Genomic DNA, 24022 nt, shown 5'->3' with positions numbered 1-24022 from the left:
CTAGAGGTGTTCCCAAATGTTAAGTTATATAGGAAGGTATTATTTCTTAATGTATTCCAACTTTTCCACTCCTTCAGGCAGTCCCGCGGCTGGCTTGAGAATATCCAGCGTGCTTTGGACTAGCTCATTAGAGATGGCAGCGCAGTCGTCACTAAACTTGACAGTCTTCAACCAGTTCCGAGCATCTTCCTCGGAGTAGTCCAAGTTGGACGTAATGTACGAAATAGCCTCGTCTGGGTGGGATCGGAAGTAGGCGATGCCTTCGTTTACAGCATCAACAAAAGCCTTCAAGGAGCCACTATCAACGTCGGGGCTGGCGGAAATAACCCACGAAGGCCAGGGCGTGTAGATCTCGCCCACTCGCTTGATCTCGCCCGAGTCATAGTACTTTTTCGAAGTGAAATGCTCCCACATGAAAAAGTCCGTGGGGTGCGCAGCGCCAACATGATTGACGCCGTCGCGCAAGTTTTTAAAGTCATTGTTGATCTCGTACTTGAATGGGGTTGTCCAGCCTTTCTGTAGCTGAAGCACCTTGGCCATAACGTCAGACCCAGAGCCCATTCGGCTTACTCCAACAGTCGAGCCTTCAAGCTCGTCAACGCTGCGGATATCCCGTTTGCTGCCAGTGCTTACTGCCCAGCACAGAGGGGACTGAACGTACACACCCACCAGTTTATAGCTTTCGTTTCCAGCTGCAATTCCCCGAATAAATGCCTCGGTGAGACCTACCGACACATTGATGGTTTTGTCACCCAGGCACTGAATCAGGTGCCCACTACCCGAAGGGAAAGGCTTGAATTCAACATCAACATTATGTTTAGCATAGAAGCCATGCTGCAAAGCAAGAAAAAGTGGAGTGCTGAAGTGCTCAGGAACATAGCCAACAACCAACTTCATTTTAGAAACTAATTTGTCAGGATAGCTACAACGGTTATTAAGTGACTCTTAGGTGTCTACAAACGCTTCGGGCAAATCGGATTGGTCTCGCAGAGAGTTGTAATGGGCTCCCAGTCCAAAGATTTTTGTATAGTATGCTAGAAATAGGGGCTCGCCAGCTGCTTCTTCGTTTACCGTCATGACCGGCTGCGAGGCAAAGTACACTTTGATAGGAGTCGAAAACACTTCGGAGAGGGCTTGGATTTCAATTTCACCACCCCACATTGCTGTGTTTTCGAGAGTGTCACAATAAGTATCGATGTCAATTAGCTCGCCGGTTTTTTCATCCAACAAGAACGAGGCAAACTCTTTCGGGTGCTTGCGGATGTGCTCGGCTGCCTTGCTTCTAAGAGTTTTGACGTCGACCACTAGCGACATGCGCTGATCCAGCTGGTCGGCAATTGAAGCAAACAGACAATGGCCATCTGCCTCAATTTCAAAGACCTCCAAGCCATCGCCGGCGATCTTTGCTGCCATAGCCTCAAGCTCGCGCCTACGGTGATTGGGCATATTACCTGCCTCGACTTCCGCTTCGGCCACAAGCTCACTCAAAGCTTTGTTTCTGGCAGTAATTTTCTCCTTTCGCCTATTGCGACGGGGCTGCGGCTGCTGTGGACCAGGGACCGTCGGCGAAAGCTCGGACTTGACAACATCTTTAGCAATCTCCTGTCCGGCCAGAGTGGACTCACTAATGCCCATTTCCTCTAGAAGCTGGGCAGCCAACTCCACTGCATCATCCTGCGCCTCTTCTCTATATTCCAACTCAGGCTGGGGTTTCGTCTTTGCTTTCCCCATGATCCTCGTGGGCAGTCGGTGTGTAAGCGGAAGATGGATTTTATAAAGTAAATGATTATAATAAATAGCGAGATCTAGGCGACAGATCGAGTTGGAATACTTGACTGAAATCAAGACACATATTGGTGCCCAGTGGCATCGCCGCCTAGGGCAATTTCCACTTTACTGGCCGGTGCCTGTTCAAGCACTCTATGAACCCGCTTGTGACGAACCATTTGGTCTCGACGGGCGAATTTGCGTCCACAAACTTCGCACTGGAACGCAGGCTCTACGTGTGTTTTCATGTGCTTTGCCAGGTTGCTAGACTCCGAGAACCGTTTGCCGCACCACGGAACCTTGCAAACAAGCGGCTTCTCCCCCGTGTGTACACGCTTGTGCACGGTAAGAGAGGAGTGTGACGAGAATCTTTTATCACAGACCTCACATTTGAATGGCTTTTCACCAGAGTGCGTGCGCAGGTGCTGCTTTAACACACATTCTTCCGCGAAGAGTCTGTCGCATATATAACACTTGTACTCACGATGCTTGGTATGCACTTGCAAGTGTCTTATCAGTTTTTGCCGTTGTGGAAACGGCCGTTCGCAGCGCTCGCACCCCTCCCAGCCACAATAGTACTCACTCAGGCGAGAAGCCACATGGGTACTTTCGATGTGTTCTTTCAGCTCAGCAGTTGAACCAAACACATGGTTGCAGGGAACTCCAGAGACAACCCATTTACATTGAATGTTCTCGCCGTGGGTTAGAGGGGAGCTCACTGAGGAGGTCCGGGGAGAATGCGTCAAATCAGGCAGGTTGCTGAGGTTGGGCACTGAGGTTATCACTTCGCCATGGTTATGCACTCTAACATATCCATGGCCGTTTCCTTGGTGTTTATGGATATGTCCGCAGGTATCACTGTGCGTTAGTACAGCCGAGTTGTCGTCATTGGTTGACAGCAGAGAATGCTCCTGTCCAAGATCGTACTCAGGACAGCCACTCTCTGCATAATGGGGATGGAAGGAGTCTTGGAAATGATAATTCTGCCAATGGGACATCATGGAGTCAACTGTAACGAACGTTTCGTGACAAGAATCCCAGTGGCATGCAATGCCTTCGCCATAGCTATTTTCAATGGGAACAAGGTGCTCGGAAAGATGGCTTTTGAGATGGAGATCAAGTTCTGTTTGCGAGGCTAGTGGGAAATCCTCACAGTGAGTATCCCAATGGCAGTACAGAGGAGCTTTATCCGGATCTGATGGATTCTGCAGATCTGGAGTCAATTCTCCAGTGCGCTGCATTCTCATAGATCTAGCCGGAAAGATTCAATAAATATTCTTGCAAAAGTTTCAGCGCCGATGGTTTTCAAAACGACTCGGCTTTTTTTTGTCTTTTTAAACGCACCGCTTGATGGTAACCGTATGGGTACTTATATGATTCAAGGCAAAGTTTTGGAACAGGTACCAACAGGGTACCCAATTATTAATAATAGTACTGATGTTCAGGCGCTGATATCCGCCAGGTGCATCGTTTTTTTACGGAGAAGCTCGATTAAAACAACATAAACACCCGAGAAGCTCGATGAAGTTAACCTGAGTACTTTATAAAACCGTTCCGAGGCCATCTGAAAAAGGGATCATGCAGGGGTTTCTCCAGCCATGCACGTCTCTAGCTATCCTTGGAGTTGAATCTTTCAATGCAGGAACTACCAAATGATTGAGATTTTTCGGGAGAAGTTAGAGCGCGCTCTATGGGATTTAACACAACATTTCGGCAGAGTTTTTTGGTTTTAAAATTATCGATTTTCCTTCCAACTACGCTCAACGCACAACTTCAGCTACAGAGGGTTGCAAACACCCAGACATCCCAACACAGAAATTCCACTTGTGGTAGGCCAATCTGGTATTTGAAGGTAGCTTTGTCTCAAAGAAGATGTTTGTGAACGAGTATATCTGCCGTAGTGTTAAGTTAATCAAGTATGCAAACGAAAACCTCTGGCCGACCTGCCCAAGCTGGATTTGACCTAGTTCATTATTCTCAATTTATGGTGGCGCTCCTGCTTCTGAAGTAATCTCTAGACAAGATCTGACTTCTTCTGCGGTGTTCTTAAGCATGCTGGCTGTTTTCCGGCGAGTTAAGATCGTTGTGCGGCACGATAGACAGTGCATACACTTGCATGCATACTTCTCCGAGCGATGCTTCCGGTGTGTAGAGTCACCAACATGAAATATGATGTCAAAAATAGAGTCCATCCCATGATTTCTCGAGACAGACGTCTATATTAGGGTTTAGTGTTGTCCTGCTATAAACTTATTGGTTTAGGAAAGTCACAATTGTGTTTGAGGAGAATCCACTGAATGAAATTTCTCTGTACGTCCAACAGTCCTTGAAATTTTGACGGCGATCGAATACAATCTTATTAGCATAGTTGACAACAGCTATTTGATTGTTCCCGAAGATCGACTCGAGAATAAAATCCGTTTGATACTTGAACCTTGATATTAGATGCTCAGCCGGACTTGTTCTATACCGCCTTCAGTCTGAAAAGTTGTTCGAATCTTGGTGTGATAATCAGATAAGGTTCTGATCTTTGAAAGAACCCCACAGCTTGTGGCTCTCTGAGATGTTGTAGCTTATATTTTCGAACCCTCCTCGATTGATAGCATCTATGACGTTGTCGAATAAGATCGACCGGCCAAAATCGCTTTGATCCATCGAGACATTCGCAACGTGCACATGGAGATGATAATAAGAAGGTTGGTAGTGGAAGTAGAGTTTCAACTCTGAGGGATCGAGATTATAACGCTCTTTGACTTGTCTAGTAACTTGTTCCTTAATGTTTTGAAGAAGTGGGAGGTGCTCGGTGGTAAGGTCACGAATTGATCTTAAATCCTCGCGAATAACGAGCACGAGCAAGTAAAGCGATTCAATCGACTTGCCGTCCCATTTGGAATTCGGCAGTAAGACGAAGCCCGTCTCGACATCGTTGTCACGGTAAATAACACGGTCTGCTTCTGCCCCGTCGAATAGAATTGCTTTTACCCATTGTATGCGATCACCCAACATAGAGTCAATGTACGGCCGCACCACAGTATTGTACATTTCCATTGTCTCGACAATGCAGCGCGTCTTTGAGGGCCTGTATTTGGCGATATGGGTTTCAGTAGCCGGCCATATCACGTCTACCTTGGCTGCGGGCGCATCCTCAAGATTTTGCTTCATTGTAGCTAGGGCCCAAGAGTAAATATCGTTATTTTCCAGGAGCTTGACTTCTTCTAGAGGGAGCCCTTTGGACACATCTGGGATCTGGGCGCGAGATATCGTTACCAACGCAGCCGAATCAGATATAGTACCCAGTAGAATTACCGATTTCGTCTGTGCATTAGTCGAAAGTACCTCTTCAAGTTTGAAATCTGACAATCTCGTAGCCATTTTTTTCCACAACTGATCGATCTTGGGATGTAATGGCTGTATAAGTCAGAATCCAGTCTTACCGTCTGCGGTCGACCGAGTGGGCCAAAAGCAAATATGTATGCTAAATTAACAATATATATATATGTGTACGTTACATTTCGATTCGGTTGGGTGCGTTCAAAAGTGAGTAAAAGGCACCTTTCTTGGCAATAAGCTCGTCGGGAGTGCCAATCTCCGCAATAGTTCCATTATCCATAACAACTATCCGGTCGCTGTCTCGAATTGTGTCGATCCGATGAGCAATTGTGATGATCGTACGGTCATTGAAAACAGTGCGAATTGTGCTCTGGACGAGTTGATCAGTAGCGACATCGACCGACGCTGTAGCCTCATCTAGCAACAGCACATGCGTATCATGTAGCAAAGCACGGCCAAGACAGATAAGCTGTGCCTGGCCTCTGCTGAGGTTTTCACCACCCTCGGAAAGCAGTGTATCCAATCCACCGGGTGTTCGAGAAAAATTTTCCTTCAGGTGGCACAGCCCCAAAATGTCCCATAGTTTTTGGTCAGTAGCCTGCCCAATGGGATCCAGGTTCATGCGGAGGGTACCGGCGAAAATTTGGGCATCTTGGGGAATGATGGAAAGCCTGCTTCTAAGATCATGCAACCCAACTTGCCTAATATTCAGAGAATCAACCTCAATGCTACCTTCGACCGCCTCCAAAATACGGAAAAGTGCCAGTGTCATAGTGCTTTTACCAGATCCAGTCCTTCCGACAACTCCAATTTTCTCTCTGCTGCGCAGTTTCAGATTGACAGATTTCAAAGCGAGAGGCAGCTCTGGTCGATACCTGGTACTGTAGTTCTTTAATTCCACCTCGCCAAGATGGGGCCAGTGATCAGGGGGGTCGGTTGGCCCAAATTCTTGTGCTTCAGGCTGGAGATCAATATAAGAAAGTACTCGCTCGACAGCCACAGATGACATCTCAACGTTCGTCCAGCCCTGGATAATACGAGATAACATCATACCACCCCGTTGAGTGCTGTGCAAAACGATACCAGCCAGACCAACTTTCCAGGATGTGAAAGAAACGATTGCAGTGACACAAAGAGCACTAGCCAGTGTCATGACCGCTGTCATCCACGAAATTCTCCAGTTGAGCCATCGACGTAAAGACGAACGCGAAAACAATACATGCATCCAGTAATCACTGCGAAGCTCGTAGATGCCAACGAATTGATCAATCTGGTCAAAACTTTTGATGGTGTGAACGCCTTTGATGCTTTCTTCAATATGGCTCAAAATTGGGCTTCGAGATGCGGCTCCCATTCTTTGTAACTGCCGTGACCCAGGGAAATAAAGAGTCCGGTAGGAGTTATAAAGCAAGAGCAGAGGTACTAAGACGATCAAAACGAATGGAGCTCCCACAATCATAATCGCAAAGCTTACGACGATATTAGTGAAAGATCGACTAAAAGAATAGAGAGCATCCGGCAACGAGTTGTCAATTTTATCAACATCTCCTGTGAATCGATTCATAATTGTGCCAAGCGGAGTGGTTTCGAAAAACAACAATGGAGCACGAATGGTGCTGGCGAGCATGCTATTATGTAGAACAACAGAAGCTTTAATTGCCATCGTACCATTGAACCAGTAGATAGAAAAGAAAACTGCTAGGCCAGTTATAACCGACAATGTCAAGTATACAAGCACATAGAACTCAGACGCTTTGAGGCCGCTCAAGTTTTTATCTGACCAAACGGTCAGCCAAACCATGATCAAATTTTTTGACAAAACAGAAAGGAACAAAAGTGCAATGGCAAGGATGGCTATCATTTTTCCTGCAGATGCGAAATACCTTCCAAAAACAACCGAGAAATTGATGTCGACATCTTTTTCCTCCTTGCGATTGGGGATGTAAAGCAGTTGCGCGGTGCGAGGTGTCTTGGACTCCTTGGGAGGTTCAAGTACTTTTCGCCGGTCCGTGAATGAAATATTATCCATGGGCTGATCAGACACTTCACTGAGGAGTTCAGATATGTTTTCAATCGAGTTTGGAGGGCCACAACATTTTATGGAGTTTTCGGCCAGAATTACAATCTGAGAAGCATGCGAGAGCACCTTGAGATTATTTGTTCCCAGAACGACAGTTTTACCTGCCAATAAGCCATCCGACGCAAGTAAGTTATCAATCAGCTTGCGGGAAACATGCTCATCAACGGCCGATAGAACATCGTCTAAAACGTAAACGTCTGCGCGATTGTATACTGCGCGAGCTAGCGCTACGCGTGCCTTTTGACCACCAGACAGCACAATACCTTTCTCGCCAATTTCTGTCATATCACCTCTAGGCAATGCATCCAAGTCACGCAGTAACTCACAAGCAGAGAGAACCCGGTCGTATACTTCGGGTTCGTACTCTAGTCCAAAAAGAATGTTTTCTCTAATAGTTTTGAATTGTAGCCAGGGTTCTTGTGAGCAGTACGCTAGCCTTCCTGCGACTGTGATCGAGCCCTTCGTAATCGCCATTTGCGAACAGACAGCCCGCAACAGCGCTGTTTTGCCTTGCCCAACTCTTCCGAGAATACAACAAAGATCACCACGCCTAAGTTCCAGGTTTATATTCTCAAGAGCTATGCTACCGTCTACGTCACCCCAAGTGCACGACATGTCTTTAATGACGATAGATGGGGTCACGAAATCATTATGCGGGACGGCGATGAGTCTCTCATAGTTTGAAGTATCCTGTTCAGACAGACCCAAAAAGTCATTTATACGGTGCTGTGCAGTCAATGCTCGCCCTAAGCTCGTAACAGCTCTTGGAAGTGCTAGCAACGGCTCGGACAAGGAGGCTAGCAAAGATAAAACAGGGAACACAACCTGGGGTGTGAGTGCTTTGTGGGTGTAATAGAGGTACGCCAAGAAAATAGCAGTCGCGACAAAGTCATCCAGCATGATTGAAATTGAGCTCATCATCGAGTTAAGCCACCGGTATTTTGATACAATTGCCAGCTCGTTCTGGCGAGCTTCTGCAACCTTATCGAAATACGGAGCTTCCCAGGCATATAGCTTTAGCGACTTTATGTTGCGGAATATGCCCCAAGTAGCCTTTGTACGCTTATCTTTGGCAGCCATTGTCTCGGGGAACCTGCGATACATTTTGCGGGTATGCCAACTCGAATAGGGGATGAACAGTAGGTAAATGGGAATCGCCGCAACTGTGGATATGCCCAAAAAGTGGTACAATTGCCAAATACAAATAAGAAGCCCTAGCGGGGCTGAAACCAAAGTTGAAATATTCGCGTACACAGCCTCAATCATGGCGGTGTCGACATTGAGAAGGTTCATGATCTTTGCTGGCTCATTTGACTCTCTAGCCGCTGAGGACAAATTTAATGATTTGCGGTAGATCACACCCATCAACGATGCACGGGACGTGGTAAATGCAATGTTTGATACAAGCATTCCCAGTGACCGGAGCGCCAAGTCGCAAAGCTGGGTTGCCGCAAGCATTACTGCAAAGGTCATAGTTGGCGTTAGCGTACCACCATCGCTATAAGACTGTAAACTGGTCAAAAATTTTGCAAGCACAAGCGGACGCAGATACGTCACAAAGTTCGCTGCGACATTGAGTACAAGGATAGATATAATGTGGTACCTTAGGCTGGTAAGAAGTGCCCAGAAAACACGATACTTTCCATCTATGCTGAATCCATGGAGACTCTCAATGAGTTTTTGGCATGCATTAACAGAGTTCAAATACGGGGGCCTGGATGGTAGATCGGTCCGATCCAACTGGCGCTGTTTGGCTGCTCGTAAAAGGACAGTCAAGTAGTCCACAGAAAGCACCTGGAATATATTTGACTCCTCAAAAGCATTGGCTTTCTTCGATATATGGTAATAGCATTTCAACAAAAGAGCTGTTGCAGCCAAAGCACCGATAACTTGACGAATACCTGCAAGCGACGCCAACACCCGAACAAACGCAATTAAGGTTTGGAACAACCAAAACCACAAAATCTCGCCAGGCACAAACTTTGATTTGAAAGTTAGCCGAGAAAGTAAATAGATAGTCGAGATACTAGTGGCAGCCGTCAAGAGAGAGGCAATTGAGAGGTCCAGCGAAAAGCAGAAGGCTACAACCAACAGGCCCATTGTGCCTCTGAACTGCAGCTTGCTTGGTTCCTGTTTCCTGATACGGGCCCACAAAAACGGCAAAACGCCGCCAGAAAGCACTGCTGAGCACAGGTTAAGAAAGCACCCTGATACGGCGCCGTCCTCCCCAAACGCTGAGCAGGTCATGTGGTAAGCTGCAGAGGGGAAAGCGGACACTGGGAAAAAGATACAGCGAGGTCAGCGACTAAAAAGGGGGTTGGATTTATTTACATCTACTCAATAATACGAGTAATCAGACCGGTAGCAACGGTTTTGCCACCCTCGCGGATGTTGAAACGCTGGCCGACCTCAATGGCGGTGGGGTGAACGAGCTCACCGATCATCTCGGTGTTGTCACCGGGGAAGACCTGGGTAGACACGTCGACGTCCTCGGGGAAAGTCAAAGTGACAGTCACGTCAGCAGCGGAGATGAACATCTGGGGGCGGTAGTTGACACCGAAGGGAGAATGACGGCCACCCTCCTCCTTGGAGAGAACGTAGAGAGAGGCGAGGAACTTGGTGTGGGCCTTGACGGTGCCGGGCTTGGCCAAAACCATACCACGGACGAGGTCCTCACGCTTGATACCACGGAGCAGGATACCAGCGTTGTCGCCGGCCTGGGCCTGGTCGAGCTCCTTCTTGAACATCTCGATGCCGGTAACAACCGACTTCAAGGGCTCCTTGTTGAAACCAACAATCTCAACCTCCTCACCCTTCTTGAGGGTACCACGCTCAACGCGGCCGGTAGCAACGGTACCACGGCCAGAAATAGAGAAAGAGGCCTCGATGGGCATCAAGAAAGCCTTCTCAAGATCACGCTCAGGGGTAGGGATGTACTCGTCGATGGCATCGAGCAGAGCGTTGATACGCTCAACACCGATCTCGGGGTTACGGTCCTCCAAAGCACACAAAGCAGAGCCCATGATGACGGGGGTGTTGTCACCATCGAAGCCGTAAGAGGAGAGCAGCTCACGCATCTCCATCTCGACAAGCTCGAGCATCTCGGGGTCGTCAATAGTGTCGATCTTGTTGACGAAAACAACAACCTTCTGAATACCGACCTGACGGGCAAGCAGCAAGTGCTCACGGGTTTGGGGCATCTGACCATCAGTAGCAGCAACAACGATGATGGCACCGTCCATACGGGCGGCACCGGAAATCATGTTCTTGATATAGTCGGCGTGACCAGGGCAGTCGACGTGGGCGTAGTGACGCTTATCGGTCTCGTACTCGACGTGGGCAGAGGTGATAGTGATACCACGAGCACGCTCCTCGGGGGCCTTGTCAATGGAAGCGTAGTCCAGGAAGTTGGCACCGCCCTTCTCGGACAGAACCTTGGTGATGGCCGCAGTCAGGGTAGTCTTTCCGTGATCAACATGGCCAATAGTACCAATATTAAGATGGGGCTTGGTACGCTGGAAAGCAGAGGCGAAGCGAACCGCACCGCGGAGACGGAGCACCGCAGGGGCCACACGCACAGCCGAACGCAATCCTGTGAACATAATTGTGGTTGGGAAAGAAGAAAATCGGTTTGTCACTGAGTGGTCAGATGAATTTTTCGCGTAGGGTTAGGTTACATAACGGACTGCGGACGGCTGGCGGTTGGTGGTACCGCCGCGAGACAGGAGTGGAAATAGTTAATATATGTACATTAGTGTTTGTTGCGGTTCTGACGACGCACGAAGCTGTCCAGATCTCCAGCATCGTACTTCTTTGTGCCGCGAACAAAGTAGTACTTCTCCTTGGGCCAACGCATTGCCGGAACACGAAGCACCTCGATTTTTTCAACGTCAGGATTGTAAACGTGGACCCGGTTCTCCACGCCAATGCCCGAGATCTTTGTGCGGAGCAGGATAGTGGTGGCCAGGTGGTTGCGGTTCAGGGCCAACAGCATGCCCACGAAAGAGGACTTGTCCTTCTTTGTGACTCGCAGAATGTCTCCAGCACGAGGGCATGTGGGCTTGGTTTTATCGAAAAGCGCCCGTTTGCTTCCGTCCGGATCATATTTCGCATACAGCTTGTCCGTCATCACTTGTTTCGGCGACTTGCCCTTCGGCACAAGACGCGGCGTCTGCTCGTACACAGGCACAACATTAACCTTACGGGTAGGTACAATAAATGTGCGGATTCCCGCAGGCAGTCGCTGGCAAAGTGCCTGTCTTAAGCGGTCCATGGGGAAAGGTGAAAAATCTCGCTGAGTCAGTCTCGACCTAAATGACTTTGGCTCCTCGTCAAGAGGCGACAAGGAACGGCCTGACCGTACAACAGGCGCTGAATCCAGCCAATTACGATGGATGGTACGCAGCAAACGGGCGGTGGGTCAATGGCTCTACGCTTCTGCGTGATGTGCCGTACACAGAGTTCCGGGCCCGTTTACGCGGCGGCAAAGGTGGGTTCGGAGCCATGCTGAAAAAAGAAGGCGAGCGGATGAGCAAAAAGGCCGAGAATGAGAGCTCGGACGCTTATCGCAATCTGAATGGGCAATGCGTGGGCACAATCAACCAAGCACGAGCCATAGCCAAGCAGCGATCTGACGCCAAAAAGGCCAAACAGGACCAAATAAGTCGCAAGCGGGCCAAGCTGAAAGCTGTCCTGAATCCCAAGGTCGATCTGAAAGTGGACACTCCCAAATTTGTTATTTCCAAACGCAAGCCCAAAAAGAAAGCGTTCAATGACGTTCTTTAGTATTTATTCCTAATTTATATATCTCAAGCCCCCGGCCTCTCGTCACCCTACATCATGTCAGCCAAAGGCGATATCAACGTCCAAATCGCTGCGTTCACTGCGCAGCTACAGCGGCGAGAGATTTCTGGCTCGCGGGCTGTGGCGCTTGCTACTGCTCATCTGATCTCACGATTTGTGTCGTCCAGGCGCTGGCCGACTGCTGACGACCTAATCAACCAGGTGAAAAGGCTAGGACGAGAACTGGAAAAAGCCCAGCCCCATGAGCTGGCTTGTGGAAATATTATTCGACGCATTCTGAAATCGATCCGCACCGTCGATGAGACTGTGGAGTTGGTCGAGGCTGTGGACGACAGAGAGCGCAGGTCGTCCATGTTTGGCATTTTGTCTGTTCCCGGATCCGGCGACAAATCCACAGATCATATGCGGTCTCGCGACTTGAAAGCTGCTGTGATTGAAGACATCCAGGTTCTTATTGAAGAAATCGGCAATGAAGAACCGCTGCAAAGAGTAGGAACAGAAATGATCAATGATAACGAGGTGATCCTTACTCCATGCCCCCGGTCGGTTACTTTGCTGGACTTCTTTTTGAAAGTGGCACAGAAACGCAGCTTCACGGTTCTGGTCACTGAGTGCTACCCTAACGGTGTCGAGGACGCCAAAATGTTTGCTGAAAGACTGACCAAGGCAGGAATCAGAACCGAGATCTTGCCAGATGCCACCGTAAACGCTGTTATGAGCAAGGTCAGCAAAGTTATTATTTCTCCACGTACTGTGCTGGCTAATGGTGGTGTGATTGCCTCTTCCGGTATGGCTTTGCCTTGTCTCGCTGCTAAGAACTTCAACAAGCCGGTGCTTGTTTTTGCTGGTTCATACAAGCTGTCGCTGCTCTATCCTTTCGATGTGGAGCGGCTCATCGAGGTGGGAAATAGCGGCAAAGTCATTGATTTCGCCGATGCCGACCTGATGGACAAACTTGAAGTCACAAATCCTCTTTGCGACTATTTGGGTCCCGAGCTGCTCGACATCATTATCACAACCGACGGTGGACACCCGCCAAACTTCATGTACCGGATTGTTCTCGATAATTACAGCACTCAAGACCAGATTCTTTAATTGTATAAAAAATAAAAACTACGTTGTATCAAAACTTGGCTTGATGACATGATAGCAGATCTGTTTCGAAGATCGACTCAGATGGCCACGGCAATAGCCATCAAAAACCGGGCATGGAGTCCAATAGACTACATGGAATTCCTGAAAGCTGTGAGTCAAAGGCCAGCGAAACTGCACGCAGACACTATAGCAGCCATTCAGGGCCCATTGAGAAACATACAAGACCCGATAATCCGGACCCTGTGCGTTGATTCTGTTGAAAAAATGGGCTCACTTAATGTTGAAGCTCTCAAAACATCTTACCTGAAAAGTGGCGATCTGGAAGCAATAGCAGACCTTTTGCCGCCGCTCGGTAAAATGCAAATATCCGATCTGGAGAGCCTCGTACTTCTTAACGCACATGCCGAGCTCTGTGATGCAATAACAGCAGGGGTTCCGGCTAATGACAATCTCTGGTGCCAGGCATTCAATTGGGCAGTTGAAAACGATTACAACCGCGCTATAAAACTATGGAAACTTAGACCACCTTCGTCGAAACTATCCCAATCGCTTGCCTACGATTTTATGGCCCAAGCAGGACGACACCGAGATCCAGCGACTGTGAAACAGGTTGCAGAAGCTTTTGATTTGCCGGTGACGCGTATTGCAGCTGCGGCCGTCCTAAACAGCGTTTCAAAAAGCTCCCTGGATGTGGTATTGGCCGCCCTCCACGAGCTCGAGGGGTTGGCGACTCCCCATGATGCTGAACACGCCGGCGAAGTGCTTGCTGAACACGCCCGCCAAGTTCTACAATTAGAACTCGGGCCATTGGCTACCGACTCACTACTGAATGGGCTGTACAGACGAAACAGCTCCCAGACAGTGTTCCATGTTTACAGGCTACTTAGGAACTGGGGATTTATTCCAACCCAAGACACGTTTCAGATTCTAGCAAATGCCGCATACCGCATGGGTAACTCGAAAATTACCAGCTATCATATATGGAAGGAGGCTGAATCCTTTAACAGCCTCACACGCAAACTGTCTGAAACTGTTCTATTCTGCCAACTTATTGGTCCATCGTATCGCACAGTCTTGTTTTATTTGCATGAAATGAAAACACAAAATATTTATTTACGGTCGCACGTTCAACGTCGACTATACAAAAAGTTTGAGTCGATCAAAGACGGTAGCTTGGTTGCCATATTCAACGATATCAGGTCTCTAGACAGGTATGCTCAGTTCGATATGGATCTAGCCATCGAAGAATCGAAACCGTATGACCGACAGGCTATACGCAATGCACAGGTATATCTTGAAGGACAGAGGCCTGCCGAAGACCCTCTCGAAGTTCTTGAATCCATGCTGGCTTTTGATCGCTCAGCCACGCAGCGCTCGTAGGCGCTCGTTGAGAGCATCCTCAACTTCCTCTTCAGGGGCAGCCAGTTTTTGGCGCGTCTCGACAGATGGCTCTGCCATATCGTGGCGTAGCTCGAGGCCAGCCTCGTCGGCCACTTGTTGAAGCAACAGATCCACCTGCTCCTGAGGAGTGTCTAAAGCGGAGGCAGATTGAGTTGTAGTCTCGTAATAAGCAGCAGAGGCATCCAAGTCCTCGAATTGCTGCTCAAACTTGTCCATAATAAGCGAAATTTGTTCAGTATTCATGGTATCTAGAGCGCGGTCCATGCCTTTCACGACCGAGCCCATGCTACCAGAAACTTGGCGCATGGTAACCGCAGTTTGCACTCGCGACGCCACAGCCTCAACTCTGGAAGCCAGCTTCAACAAATTGAGCCGTTCAGACTGTTTGCGAGTGGCGCTCTGGGCATGGATTCGGGCGATATCGTCGTTGCCCTCTTGAATGGCCTTTTTGATTTTCTTCTTCTCCGATTCAATCTCTTTGCCCGCTTTGACGCTCTGCCTTCGTAGCGTCTTCGCGGTAAACTTCAACCGGAACAGCGAATCTTCCAAACTCGCCGCCATCGTTATGTTTTAGAGTTCGATGTTCGCAGCTGCTGACCAAAGCCGTCGTCCGCTCAATTTGTTTATTCTGTTTGTTTTCTTGTTGTTTAGAACCAGTAAAAGTACATGATTGCAGCACAGGAACTGCTACAAACATGCTCGAGGACTTCAGGCAGTAGTCAGGCTGCGATGGACGCGCGAATTTCTGCTGTGAGTACGTTCAAGAGCGACATCAAGCGTCAAGCTGTTGACTTGAATGAGGTACCTATTTATTTCGACGCACTCATGGATGCCTACGACTTCAAAGATCCGCATCTCCACGCTGTTACATTTTCCGCAATTTGCTACTTGACGCGCCGCGTTCTCATTCTTAACGAATCGACTTTGCAACCGCAGGTGCCTATTGTGCTGCCCCTGTTCATTGACAATTTTGCCCACGATCCCGCAAATGAAAACGCGTCCAAACTTGCAATTCGCACGTTTGAGGATGTATGGCTTGCTTTCGCTCCAGAAACCGAGCAGGCTCTTCGAGAAAACGGCCTATCTCATTCTAGGGCGAATGTCAGGGCTGCCTCACTACGATTATTGTCTCAGTACATTGAAAAATCTGCCAAATTCTCGTTCCGGAAGTTCACACCTTCAGTTACAAGACTATTGAATGATTCAAATGCTGAAGTGCAAGAATGTGCACGGGACCTGATCGTTCAGTTTTTTTCTGCCACCATCCCTCGAGCCAAGGATGATCTTAAAAAGGAAATGACAAAACAGAAAATCCCGCAGAGTATTGCCAATGATATTTCTGCTGCAATTGGATTAGAACCAAGACCCTCATCGCGCCAGGTGGCTCTCACACCTGTACCCAACAAAACTGCCCCCAGTCCTATCACAGGTAAAAGTACTTCCACAATTGATAGCGTTAAAGCACTTCTTGACTTTGAATTAGAAGTGTTGGAGCCAATCGACGCTGTGAGTGTCGACTCATTCCGCAAAGAAGTAGAGCGCATGTCCGAATGCTTTGCAGGCAAAGAATCTGAGACAAACTGGCGCCAAAGAGAAACCAATATAAACAAGCTCCGCAAGTTGTTACGTGGGAATATTGCTGAATATCCAGGTGATGTTGTCTGGGCTATAAAAGCCCTCCAAGACGGAATTGTCAAATGTATATGTTCCTTGAGAACTACCCTCACCGCTCAGGGCTGCTTTTTGATCAAAGATGCTATGCAAATCTATCAATCTTACATGGACCCCGCAATTGAACCCTTTCTCACAAATCTGGTCAAAGTATCCGCTGGGTCCAAAAAAATTGCTGTCAACTACGCTCATGTCACAATCTGCGCTATGATTCTCTCGACATCATATTCTTTCAAATATGTCTCTCATATTTCTGCGGTTATGAATGATAAGGTGGCCGCAGCTCGGGCGCTCGCAATGGTCTGGTTAAACTTGCTGTTTTCCAGACACAATGCCCACTTGGTAACAGTATGGCAGTCTCAAGGTGTAGATACGATCGCCGAGAGTTGTATTGAAAAAGGCTTGACAGATTCCTCGCCTGTGGTACGCGAGGCTAGCCGGCCAGCCTACTGGTCGTTTGCTCAGAATTTTCCAGATAACGCCAGGAAGCTCCTAAATAAGTTGGATCCTGTGCAGAAAAAAATGCTTTTGCAAGTTCCTCGAATGAATACGCCTCCAGAGCCTTCTCGTCGAAGCATTTCAGTGACTATACCTTCTGATACAGCTTTGGATGCTGAGATTCAAGCTCGAAGGAGTGTCTCTGAGCGGGTCTCTGAACGGATATCGGAAAGGGTTTCTGAGCAGGTCTCTGAACGTCTGGATATGTCGCGTGAAAGCCAGGATCTTGATTCTGATGTCGCAAAGCTGAATATTCAGCAGGATCTCACACCAGATCCTGAGCTTCAAGGACATAATGAGGTAGAAGTCACTCCAGATCTTGTTGAGCCGGCCGAGGTTGTAAAGCAAGGTACTGAGCTTTTGAAACGGGCCCAAGAAGACCCGCTAGTAAAAGAAACCTTGGGGGAAGTCTCAAAGCTCGTGGAGGCCACTGTTCGCGAGGCCAACGCTAAAAAGGTCAAATCCTTTAAAGCCGATGCCTCAGTTGCAGAGAACTCCGAGGCGGCCCCGGAAGCGACCAGTGATGATGCAACGGGTGCTATCGATGAAGCGGTTGAAGAGGTTAAAGAGAAACTGGACTGCGACCCAGATAAGCTCAAGAACAGACTTTCCACGCTTAGTGAAATGCTCAGTTCGGAAGATATATCGACCCTCAACCAAGGACTTGATTGTCTTTCTTATGTCCTTCGAGGTAAAAGTGTGCCCGAAAAACTGTCTAAAGACTTGGTCAACGTTGACTTGCCCGACCCGGATCTTATCGGAGCAGCGCTGCAATTAATATTTGATAAAGTGGGCGATGAAATGGATACCATCGCGCCAGAGCTGAAGGATACAGTAGCGAAGTTTGTGTCTCCTGACCTGGTAGCAGTAAGTTTGGAGTATATTGGGCATGCTGTGGTGATTTGGGCGGCAGTCAACTTTTTGCCAGCTGAAATGGTGATGGTGGTGTTTGAGGTCATCAGGCCCTTGCTAGATATCGGAAACCTTGTTGATGCCATTTTTGATGTGGTAACTGCAGATTCGCCTGGCGAGTCTATAACGCTAATATGCGGTCAGATTCTGTTACGGCTGGATAACGTGCCGTTGACAGACGCACTCAAAGGACGTGTTCAGCAGGTTTTGTCTTTAATCTATCGGTTTGGTGATCTTGCTGAAGACGTGTCGGCCGTAATAAGTTCATGGATAGGTGACGATGACTCGAGCGACGACGACGAAGAGAAGCTAGCCAAAAAGCAGTCGCATAAAGATGAAAAGGTAGCATTAGCCAATACCAGCGGTTCGTTGCTACCAGCCAAACCAGAGACTCCGGAAATTGCCGTTTATTCAGATCCGGTTATCATGTCTCACCATGTGTCTGTGTCGTACGTCCCGGCCAGTGACTTGAACACGTCCAAGCCCAAACTGAATCTTCACAAGATCGCTTCTCCACGCAGACGCACCAATACCAAGTGGGATATTGGTCCGGCGCAATCGCTACCTGAAAGTGACGAGGAGTGTGGTAAACTCCTGGAGCTACTGGTTAGCCAAGTCGATAACGGCACAATTGGCAAACCTGAATTTGTGGAGCTTGCCCTATTAGTTTCTGAGAAACAGAATCTACCCAATTACCATACAAATGTTGAGAGACTCGAGCGGTCGATCCTGAAATACCTTGAAGACGACAAACACAGTGAGAACGAGCTTGCAGCTGGACTGCTGCTGGTTCGCAAAATGTTAGAGAGAGGACAATTTAGCACCGCTGTGGAGCGCACACTCGTTCTGCAATGTCTGAATAGGATTTGTGAACGCGAAGTTATTGCCAAACTGCACTATGGCGCTATTCCAGAAACACGAGACCGCCTATTTGAGCTCACGGATCTCGACACGCACGGCACAATTCTCACGCTAGTTGATCTATACACTACTGGGTCGTGCCGGCATTCAAGAGTGTTTGCCCTGCAGTCGCTACGAAAACTAGTGCCTCAAGCTGAGCAAGTCCCGCCGCCGCTGGGCGAGGTGGTGCATGCCGCGCTGAGCGACGACGATGTTTACATCCGCAAAGAGGCGTATCCGGTTCTGCTGCGAATCCACCAGAAGAGTGAAAAAACAGCAGAACTGCTCAAAGCAAGAATGAGCAGCGGACAACGAAGACTTTACGAGTTCTATGCAGGGACGGCTTAACATCCTATTTAATAAAAATCCACAGAAAATTTTCCTAGTTCGAGGCTGCAGTAGTGGCACTCTGCTGGCGGCCCTTGCGAGCAGCAAGATTCCATCGTTCAATGGTGGAGTCGGGTTCCTGCTGGTTGGCGACGTACTGCAGCTTGTTGCCGACAACGTAGGTAGCAAGGCCCACGGCGGCAAGACCGCCAAGGACAACCATCGTGTTGGGCTTCCAGTTTTTAGGTGTGAAGAACCAGCCGCCCGATGGCGACCATGCTTCTCCTTTAATAGCTCCGTGACCACCCATTTTTTGTAAGAGTTTTGATTGGGCTGTGCTGACTGTAGAGTGTAAACCGCCCTGGGGGTGGATTGTCTAGGGTAAGGGCGGCGACCGTCCGGGCTGGTAAAATTTTGTCAGCTGAAATTTGCCAGTCCACTCACAAGACACAACCTTGGCGATGTTTACAGGTCCCCGTCTAGCTTTCCTTTCGAGGCAAAGCGTATCAAAGCTGGGAATGCGTCGGTCGCTGTCCGCTACTGGTCCGGCTGCGTCCGGGGCTGCGGCCGAGTACGCGCAAAAGCATACCAAGTCCAAGGGTGATCCGATTTCTGAAGACCTGGCGGCCACATCCTCTGCTCTGCAGACCCTGGCAGCCCGTTTGCACCTCAAGGACATTCCGTACAGCACGCTCGCGCGAACTTTAATCACCGATACTAGCGGGTCACGATTCGCAAACAACAGTGGCCTAGCCGGCTTTGGAAAGTCGCTCCTCGCCTTTTACACATACGAACACTTCATGATCAACTACCCGCGGCTGCCTCAGCGTGTTCTCCGTCATGCTGTCGATGTCTACACGGCACCTCGGGCGCTGGCTGAGGTCGCAAAGCTCTGGGGTGTGCAGTCAGAAACCCGCACCCCGTTCGCCCGGTACCTTGCTAACGTCAAAGACGAGAGCGTGCTGGGCCGCTTGGCTTACATCGATGCCGTTGAGGCCGTCGAGCCCGGTGTCACCAAAATCACAGACTCTAAAACCACCATGCATGCCGACGTGGCCATGGCTACTTTCATCAGAGCCCTGGTTGCCGCTGTCTATGCTCACCGCGGTTTGGACGGCGCCCGGGACTTCATCCACCAATACCTGATTAAACCCCGGAAACTCGACCTGCAGTCTATTATTTCAATTTCTCGCCCAACCCGCGAGCTGGCCGTTCTGTGTTCCCGCGAAGGTCTGGAGGCTCCGGTTAGCCGCCTCATGGCCGAGTCCGGTCGCTATTCAAACACCCCCGTGTTTGTTGTCGGTGTGTTCTCCGGCCAGTCAAAGCTTGGCGAGGGCCAAGGCTCTTCCCTTAAAGAGGCTCGCACCCGTGCTGCTGTCAACGCTCTTCAGGCATGGTACCTCTACTCCCCTATCGACCCCACTGCTCCCTCAGCAGCACCCGCCGCCGAGTACAAGCCGCAGCCTTACGTCGATGGTGGTGAGATTGTCATTTAAAAGCGTTGAGCGTAATGGTTTTTTGTATATATTTTATAGGTAGAGCGATGAACAGAACGCAATGTCTCTTTTGATGCGCTCCTGAGCAGTATTCACCTTATTGTAGAGATCGATATCACCCATAATTCTAGCCGCAGACATGACTGCGCGACACACCTCATCCAGGCGGTTAATGACTCGAACGATCGTGCCTTCTTGGACTTCGGTCAGCTGGGTGATCTCGTAGAATGACATCCCCTTGGCCCATTCGTATACGGCCTGCATAAGTGCGAACCGGCCTTTTTCAGCAAACTGTTCCTCATCTGACGTCAGAATGACCTGGTGCTTGGTTGCAAGATCATGCACATACTCCACAATGTCCAGCAATTTGCGCATGCCTTGATCAAGCTTGGGTGTAACAGACACCGCCTGGTTGGCGAGGTTGCGTGCACCCTCAAACACAAAGGCACTGAGCAGAGCGACAATCTCCTCCGGCTCGTAATTAGCCAGGAAGTTATCCAGCAACAGCTCAGTAACGTACAACTCGAATCCGGTGGAAATCTCACATGCAACACGACCTTTGAGAAGGACGTTCATATGCTCATCAATATAGTTACCATCCTTCAGAACCTCCAAACGCTGCTCGTAGTCAGGCAGCAGCTCTGTGTTCTGAATGGCCATCGAAGTTCGCAAGCCGGCTACTTGCTGCTCCAGCTCAACAAGCTTCAACACAGATCTGAACTGTTTCAACTTGAACGAGGATCCAAACTTGAACTTGCTCATTTCGTTCATAACCTCTTTTCGATCACTTAGCATTGTCTTGGCATGGACTGCCTTGATCTTGTCGAACGAGACTTCGTTGAAAAATTCGCCAGACGACACAGATTCCAAGAAAGCTGAAGTAACCTCATCAATACCTTTTGGCTTTGCAAGTATTTTGTCAGGGTTTTTCAAACGAACATTGGAAATAAACTCAATTTGTGTGCTTTCAACCTGTCTGAAATTCACCCGGTTGTTGGTCTTAGAAGGAATACGTCTGAAATGTGGGCCATCAGCTATAAATGGCAAGAAATGTTTGTCGCTCATTACCGCCCGCTTCTTGAGAGTATCATCGTTCCCTGGTCGAAAATTTCTTGAAACGAAAACAACCGAGTACGCACCCTTAGCATGAGAACGTCGATACAGAATGCCGACTGCTCGTATGTCGTCGTAGATGAAAACGCAGAAATGACCAGTCAAGTTCAGAGCGATGGCTGCAAATTCGTACAGCTGTCGAGTTAAAAGTTGGTACTTGGTGTTTAGCTTGGCAAAGTCATATAGTTGATCAAGGTTAGCCAGTTTCGATACAACTTGCTTTTGCTCGGCAACGGACTTTTCCAGGGCTTGAATCTTGATCTCAACCTCAGGTCGGAGAACATGCTTGGCATTTTCACTAAACGACTGCTGGATAACATCCTCAACTCTGACTGCCTCAATACGCAACAAAGATAGAATCATTGTGAAAGTTAAGCGGAACTGGGAAGACAGTTTGGTAGGCGTGCCTAAAATAACCGACTTGAGCGAAGCCTGTGATGCCACTTGGTCTCCATTTTGAAGAATGATCACAGTTCCAACCTTATCTAAACCACGACGTCCAGCACGGCCGGCCATTTGTGTATATTCGCCAGGACTAAGCATTCTCATGGCCTTGGAATCGAATTTACTTAGAGCCGAGAAAACAACTGTGCGTGTGGGCAGGTTTAGACCCATGGCAAAAGTCTCTGTTGCAAATAACACCTTTACCAGTCCTCGAGCAAACAAAATCTCTACGACTTCCTTCATAATCGGCAACAGGCCCGAGTGGTGAACGCCAATACCGTTGCCCAAGAAATCTCTGAGCATCATGATTTGGGGCAGGTCACGATCTTCTTTCCGCAAACGCGAAACCGCCTGGTCAATAAACATGTGAACCTCAGACTTTTCTTTTCCAGTATTGAAATCGAGAGCCCGCATAGACATGGCATGCTGCTCTGTCATTTTCCGACTGAAGACAAAAACCACAGCAGGCAGGAGCTCGTCTTTCTTGAGTTTGTTGAACAAATCCATAAACACAGTTTTACCGGGGGCATTATTGTTGAATCTGCCACGCTTGCCCTCCTGGCGCTTGATCTCAAATTTGCCAGCTGCGGCTCCTCGTAAACCTCCACGCCCACCTCGAGCACCGCCACGCCCACCTCGAGCTTGGGAACCACCTCTGCCTTTGCCATCTTGCGGCGGAGGAGGGGCAGGGGGCGAAATCTTATCGCGGCACATGCGCCATCCTTCCTCGTTAAACTGGCCGGTGGGGCCAACCACTTCGAAAACATTGTTTTTGGCCCACAAGTAGTGTGTTAAAGGAACAGGACGCTTATCAGTCGAAATGACGTAGATGTCTTTTTGCTTAGTTCTGCCAACCCAATTAGCAAATTCAAATGTGTTGGGCACAGTTGCCGAAAGTAAGATGAATTTGACATGGTCAGGCAGCATAATAATAACCTCTTCCCAAACAACACCACGCTCACTATCATTAACATAATGAACCTCGTCAAAAATGATAAATTCGACATCTCGAATCAAATCGGCACCACGGTAAAGCATACTTCTCAAAATTTCTGTGGTCATGATAAGAGTACTAGCCTCAGCATTAATTTGAACGTCACCGGTCAAAATACCGATATCATCATACTCTTGTAAAAAGTCACGGTACTTTTGATTGGAAAGAGCCTTGATAGGGGAGGTGTAAATACACTTGGTCATGTTCCTTAGAGCCATGCTCATGGCGTACTCTGCTACAACCGTCTTACCTGCAGACGTGTGTGCTGCTACAAAAACAGAGTCGCCCTGCTCCAAATGATAAACTGCTTCTTTCTGGAAATTGTCGAGCTCGAATGGCCAGGTGCGAGCCGGGTTGGGTACCATTTCACTAAAGTTTGTGATCGGCTGATTGATATCCATCATGTGGGCCCAAACTTTGGCTTTCTGTTGAGGCTCTACAGTCTTTTTAGGACGAACAAACGAAAACTCTTTGGGCAACAGGAAGTCGATAGCTGTCTGAGGCTTGTCATTGTCGTCCTCCTCGTCCTCCTGCTCGTCATCATCATCATCCTCAACCTCAATTTCTGTTTCTTCTAGTTGCTCACTCTCTTCGTCCTCATCATCATCTTCTTCACCGGTAGATTCCTTCTCAGCTGCTTCCAAGGCGAGCACATCAAGATCGATGCCAGTCTCGACCAAAGCCATTCCTCTAGACAAACCAGGCGCAACATCAAGTAAACCTTCAGAATCAGTATGCATGACTTTAGATTCGGTTGTCGAGTTGATATCCAGGCCACCAGGGATGAAGGGAAGGCGACCTGAGCGGCCACGAACAAAGTCCTTTTTAGCACCCATAGCTCTAGTTAAAGAGAGCGCGCCATCTTGGCCCTCTTTCTGGACAACGGTATATTCTTCCAAGTTCTCAATATGGCCTTCCAGACCTTTTCTTTTGAATCTAATACCAGTGCGATCATCGAAATCAGGAAGACTGTACAGCCCACTAATAAATTTTGCTGGGTTTAACGGCTGGTCCCCCTGAAATCTCTTGAGCCAGTCGGCGGAAAAACCAGTCTTGGGAGTCAAAAACCGGTCCACCAGCTCTTCGTCCAGATTTGGTTCTGGCAAGTCGGCTCTTTGACCCGCTAAAGCTTGCTTAACCAGTCGAACCTCTTCCAACATTGAACTTACTAAGTAGTAGGGTATGTCTGGC

General features: G+C 48.6%; 15 protein-coding genes across 15 annotated transcripts; 5 read left to right on the top strand and 10 right to left on the bottom strand.

Annotated features, from left to right (window-relative positions):
* Window positions 1–39: 39 nt before the first annotated feature.
* On the bottom strand, window positions 40–920 carry B9G98_01562 (hypothetical protein; the record flags this gene model as incomplete). Its single annotated transcript, XM_024808120.1, has 1 exon — window positions 40–920. Exon 1 carries the CDS (start codon window positions 895–897, stop codon window positions 40–42), a length of 858 nt encoding a protein of 285 aa, XP_024663888.1. The 5' UTR covers window positions 898–920.
* A 25-nt stretch (window positions 921–945) lies between these two features.
* Window positions 946–1731, bottom strand: B9G98_01561 (Ubiquitin thioesterase otu2; the record flags this gene model as incomplete). Its single annotated transcript, XM_024808119.1, has 1 exon — window positions 946–1731. One exon carries the CDS (start codon window positions 1729–1731, stop codon window positions 946–948), a length of 786 nt encoding a protein of 261 aa, XP_024663887.1.
* A 110-nt stretch (window positions 1732–1841) lies between these two features.
* B9G98_01560 (Zinc-responsive transcriptional regulator ZAP1) lies at window positions 1842–3014 on the bottom strand (the record flags this gene model as incomplete). Its single annotated transcript, XM_024808118.1, has 1 exon — window positions 1842–3014. The coding sequence occupies one exon, from the start codon at window positions 3012–3014 to the stop codon at window positions 1842–1844; it is 1173 nt and encodes a 390-aa protein (XP_024663886.1).
* A 1264-nt stretch (window positions 3015–4278) lies between these two features.
* Window positions 4279–5139, bottom strand: B9G98_01559 (m7GpppX diphosphatase; the record flags this gene model as incomplete). Its single annotated transcript, XM_024808117.1, has 1 exon — window positions 4279–5139. The coding sequence occupies one exon, from the start codon at window positions 5137–5139 to the stop codon at window positions 4279–4281; it is 861 nt and encodes a 286-aa protein (XP_024663885.1).
* Window positions 5140–5272: 133 nt separating this feature from the next.
* Window positions 5273–9424, bottom strand: B9G98_01558 (Metal resistance protein YCF1; the record flags this gene model as incomplete). The annotated part of the gene is made up of 1 exon (XM_024808116.1): window positions 5273–9424. The coding sequence occupies one exon, from the start codon at window positions 9422–9424 to the stop codon at window positions 5273–5275; it is 4152 nt and encodes a 1383-aa protein (XP_024663884.1).
* Window positions 9425–9510: 86 nt separating this feature from the next.
* Window positions 9511–10779, bottom strand: B9G98_01557 (Elongation factor Tu, mitochondrial; the record flags this gene model as incomplete). Its single annotated transcript, XM_024808115.1, has 1 exon — window positions 9511–10779. One exon carries the CDS (start codon window positions 10777–10779, stop codon window positions 9511–9513), a length of 1269 nt encoding a protein of 422 aa, XP_024663883.1.
* A 149-nt stretch (window positions 10780–10928) lies between these two features.
* On the bottom strand, window positions 10929–11450 carry B9G98_01556 (54S ribosomal protein IMG1, mitochondrial; the record flags this gene model as incomplete). Its single annotated transcript, XM_024808114.1, has 1 exon — window positions 10929–11450. One exon carries the CDS (start codon window positions 11448–11450, stop codon window positions 10929–10931), a length of 522 nt encoding a protein of 173 aa, XP_024663882.1.
* Window positions 11451–11491: 41 nt separating this feature from the next.
* Window positions 11492–11962, top strand: B9G98_01555 (hypothetical protein; the record flags this gene model as incomplete). Its single annotated transcript, XM_024808113.1, has 1 exon — window positions 11492–11962. One exon carries the CDS (start codon window positions 11492–11494, stop codon window positions 11960–11962), a length of 471 nt encoding a protein of 156 aa, XP_024663881.1.
* A 54-nt stretch (window positions 11963–12016) lies between these two features.
* Window positions 12017–13075, top strand: B9G98_01554 (Translation initiation factor eIF-2B subunit beta; the record flags this gene model as incomplete). The annotated part of the gene is made up of 1 exon (XM_024808112.1): window positions 12017–13075. The coding sequence occupies one exon, from the start codon at window positions 12017–12019 to the stop codon at window positions 13073–13075; it is 1059 nt and encodes a 352-aa protein (XP_024663880.1).
* Window positions 13076–13123: 48 nt separating this feature from the next.
* On the top strand, window positions 13124–14455 carry B9G98_01553 (hypothetical protein; the record flags this gene model as incomplete). The annotated part of the gene is made up of 1 exon (XM_024808111.1): window positions 13124–14455. The coding sequence occupies one exon, from the start codon at window positions 13124–13126 to the stop codon at window positions 14453–14455; it is 1332 nt and encodes a 443-aa protein (XP_024663879.1).
* Window positions 14435–15037, bottom strand: B9G98_01552 (Vacuolar protein-sorting-associated protein 46; the record flags this gene model as incomplete). Its single annotated transcript, XM_024808110.1, has 1 exon — window positions 14435–15037. One exon carries the CDS (start codon window positions 15035–15037, stop codon window positions 14435–14437), a length of 603 nt encoding a protein of 200 aa, XP_024663878.1.
* Window positions 15038–15142: 105 nt separating this feature from the next.
* On the top strand, window positions 15143–18805 carry B9G98_01551 (Protein stu1; the record flags this gene model as incomplete). Its single annotated transcript, XM_024808109.1, has 1 exon — window positions 15143–18805. One exon carries the CDS (start codon window positions 15143–15145, stop codon window positions 18803–18805), a length of 3663 nt encoding a protein of 1220 aa, XP_024663877.1.
* A 34-nt stretch (window positions 18806–18839) lies between these two features.
* Window positions 18840–19094, bottom strand: B9G98_01550 (hypothetical protein; the record flags this gene model as incomplete). Its single annotated transcript, XM_024808108.1, has 1 exon — window positions 18840–19094. The coding sequence occupies one exon, from the start codon at window positions 19092–19094 to the stop codon at window positions 18840–18842; it is 255 nt and encodes an 84-aa protein (XP_024663876.1).
* A 151-nt stretch (window positions 19095–19245) lies between these two features.
* Window positions 19246–20280, top strand: B9G98_01549 (54S ribosomal protein L3, mitochondrial; the record flags this gene model as incomplete). Its single annotated transcript, XM_024808107.1, has 1 exon — window positions 19246–20280. One exon carries the CDS (start codon window positions 19246–19248, stop codon window positions 20278–20280), a length of 1035 nt encoding a protein of 344 aa, XP_024663875.1.
* A 33-nt stretch (window positions 20281–20313) lies between these two features.
* Window positions 20314–23991, bottom strand: B9G98_01548 (Antiviral helicase SKI2; the record flags this gene model as incomplete). Its single annotated transcript, XM_024808106.1, has 1 exon — window positions 20314–23991. One exon carries the CDS (start codon window positions 23989–23991, stop codon window positions 20314–20316), a length of 3678 nt encoding a protein of 1225 aa, XP_024663874.1.
* Window positions 23992–24022: the final 31 nt, after the last annotated feature.

The sequence above is a fragment of the Wickerhamiella sorbophila genome (genome assembly GCF_002251995.1).
Source record: "Wickerhamiella sorbophila strain DS02 chromosome Unknown contig1, whole genome shotgun sequence".
NCBI lineage: Eukaryota > Fungi > Ascomycota > Dipodascomycetes > Dipodascales > Trichomonascaceae > Wickerhamiella > Wickerhamiella sorbophila.
This window is presented reverse-complemented; position numbering and strand designations above follow the sequence as displayed.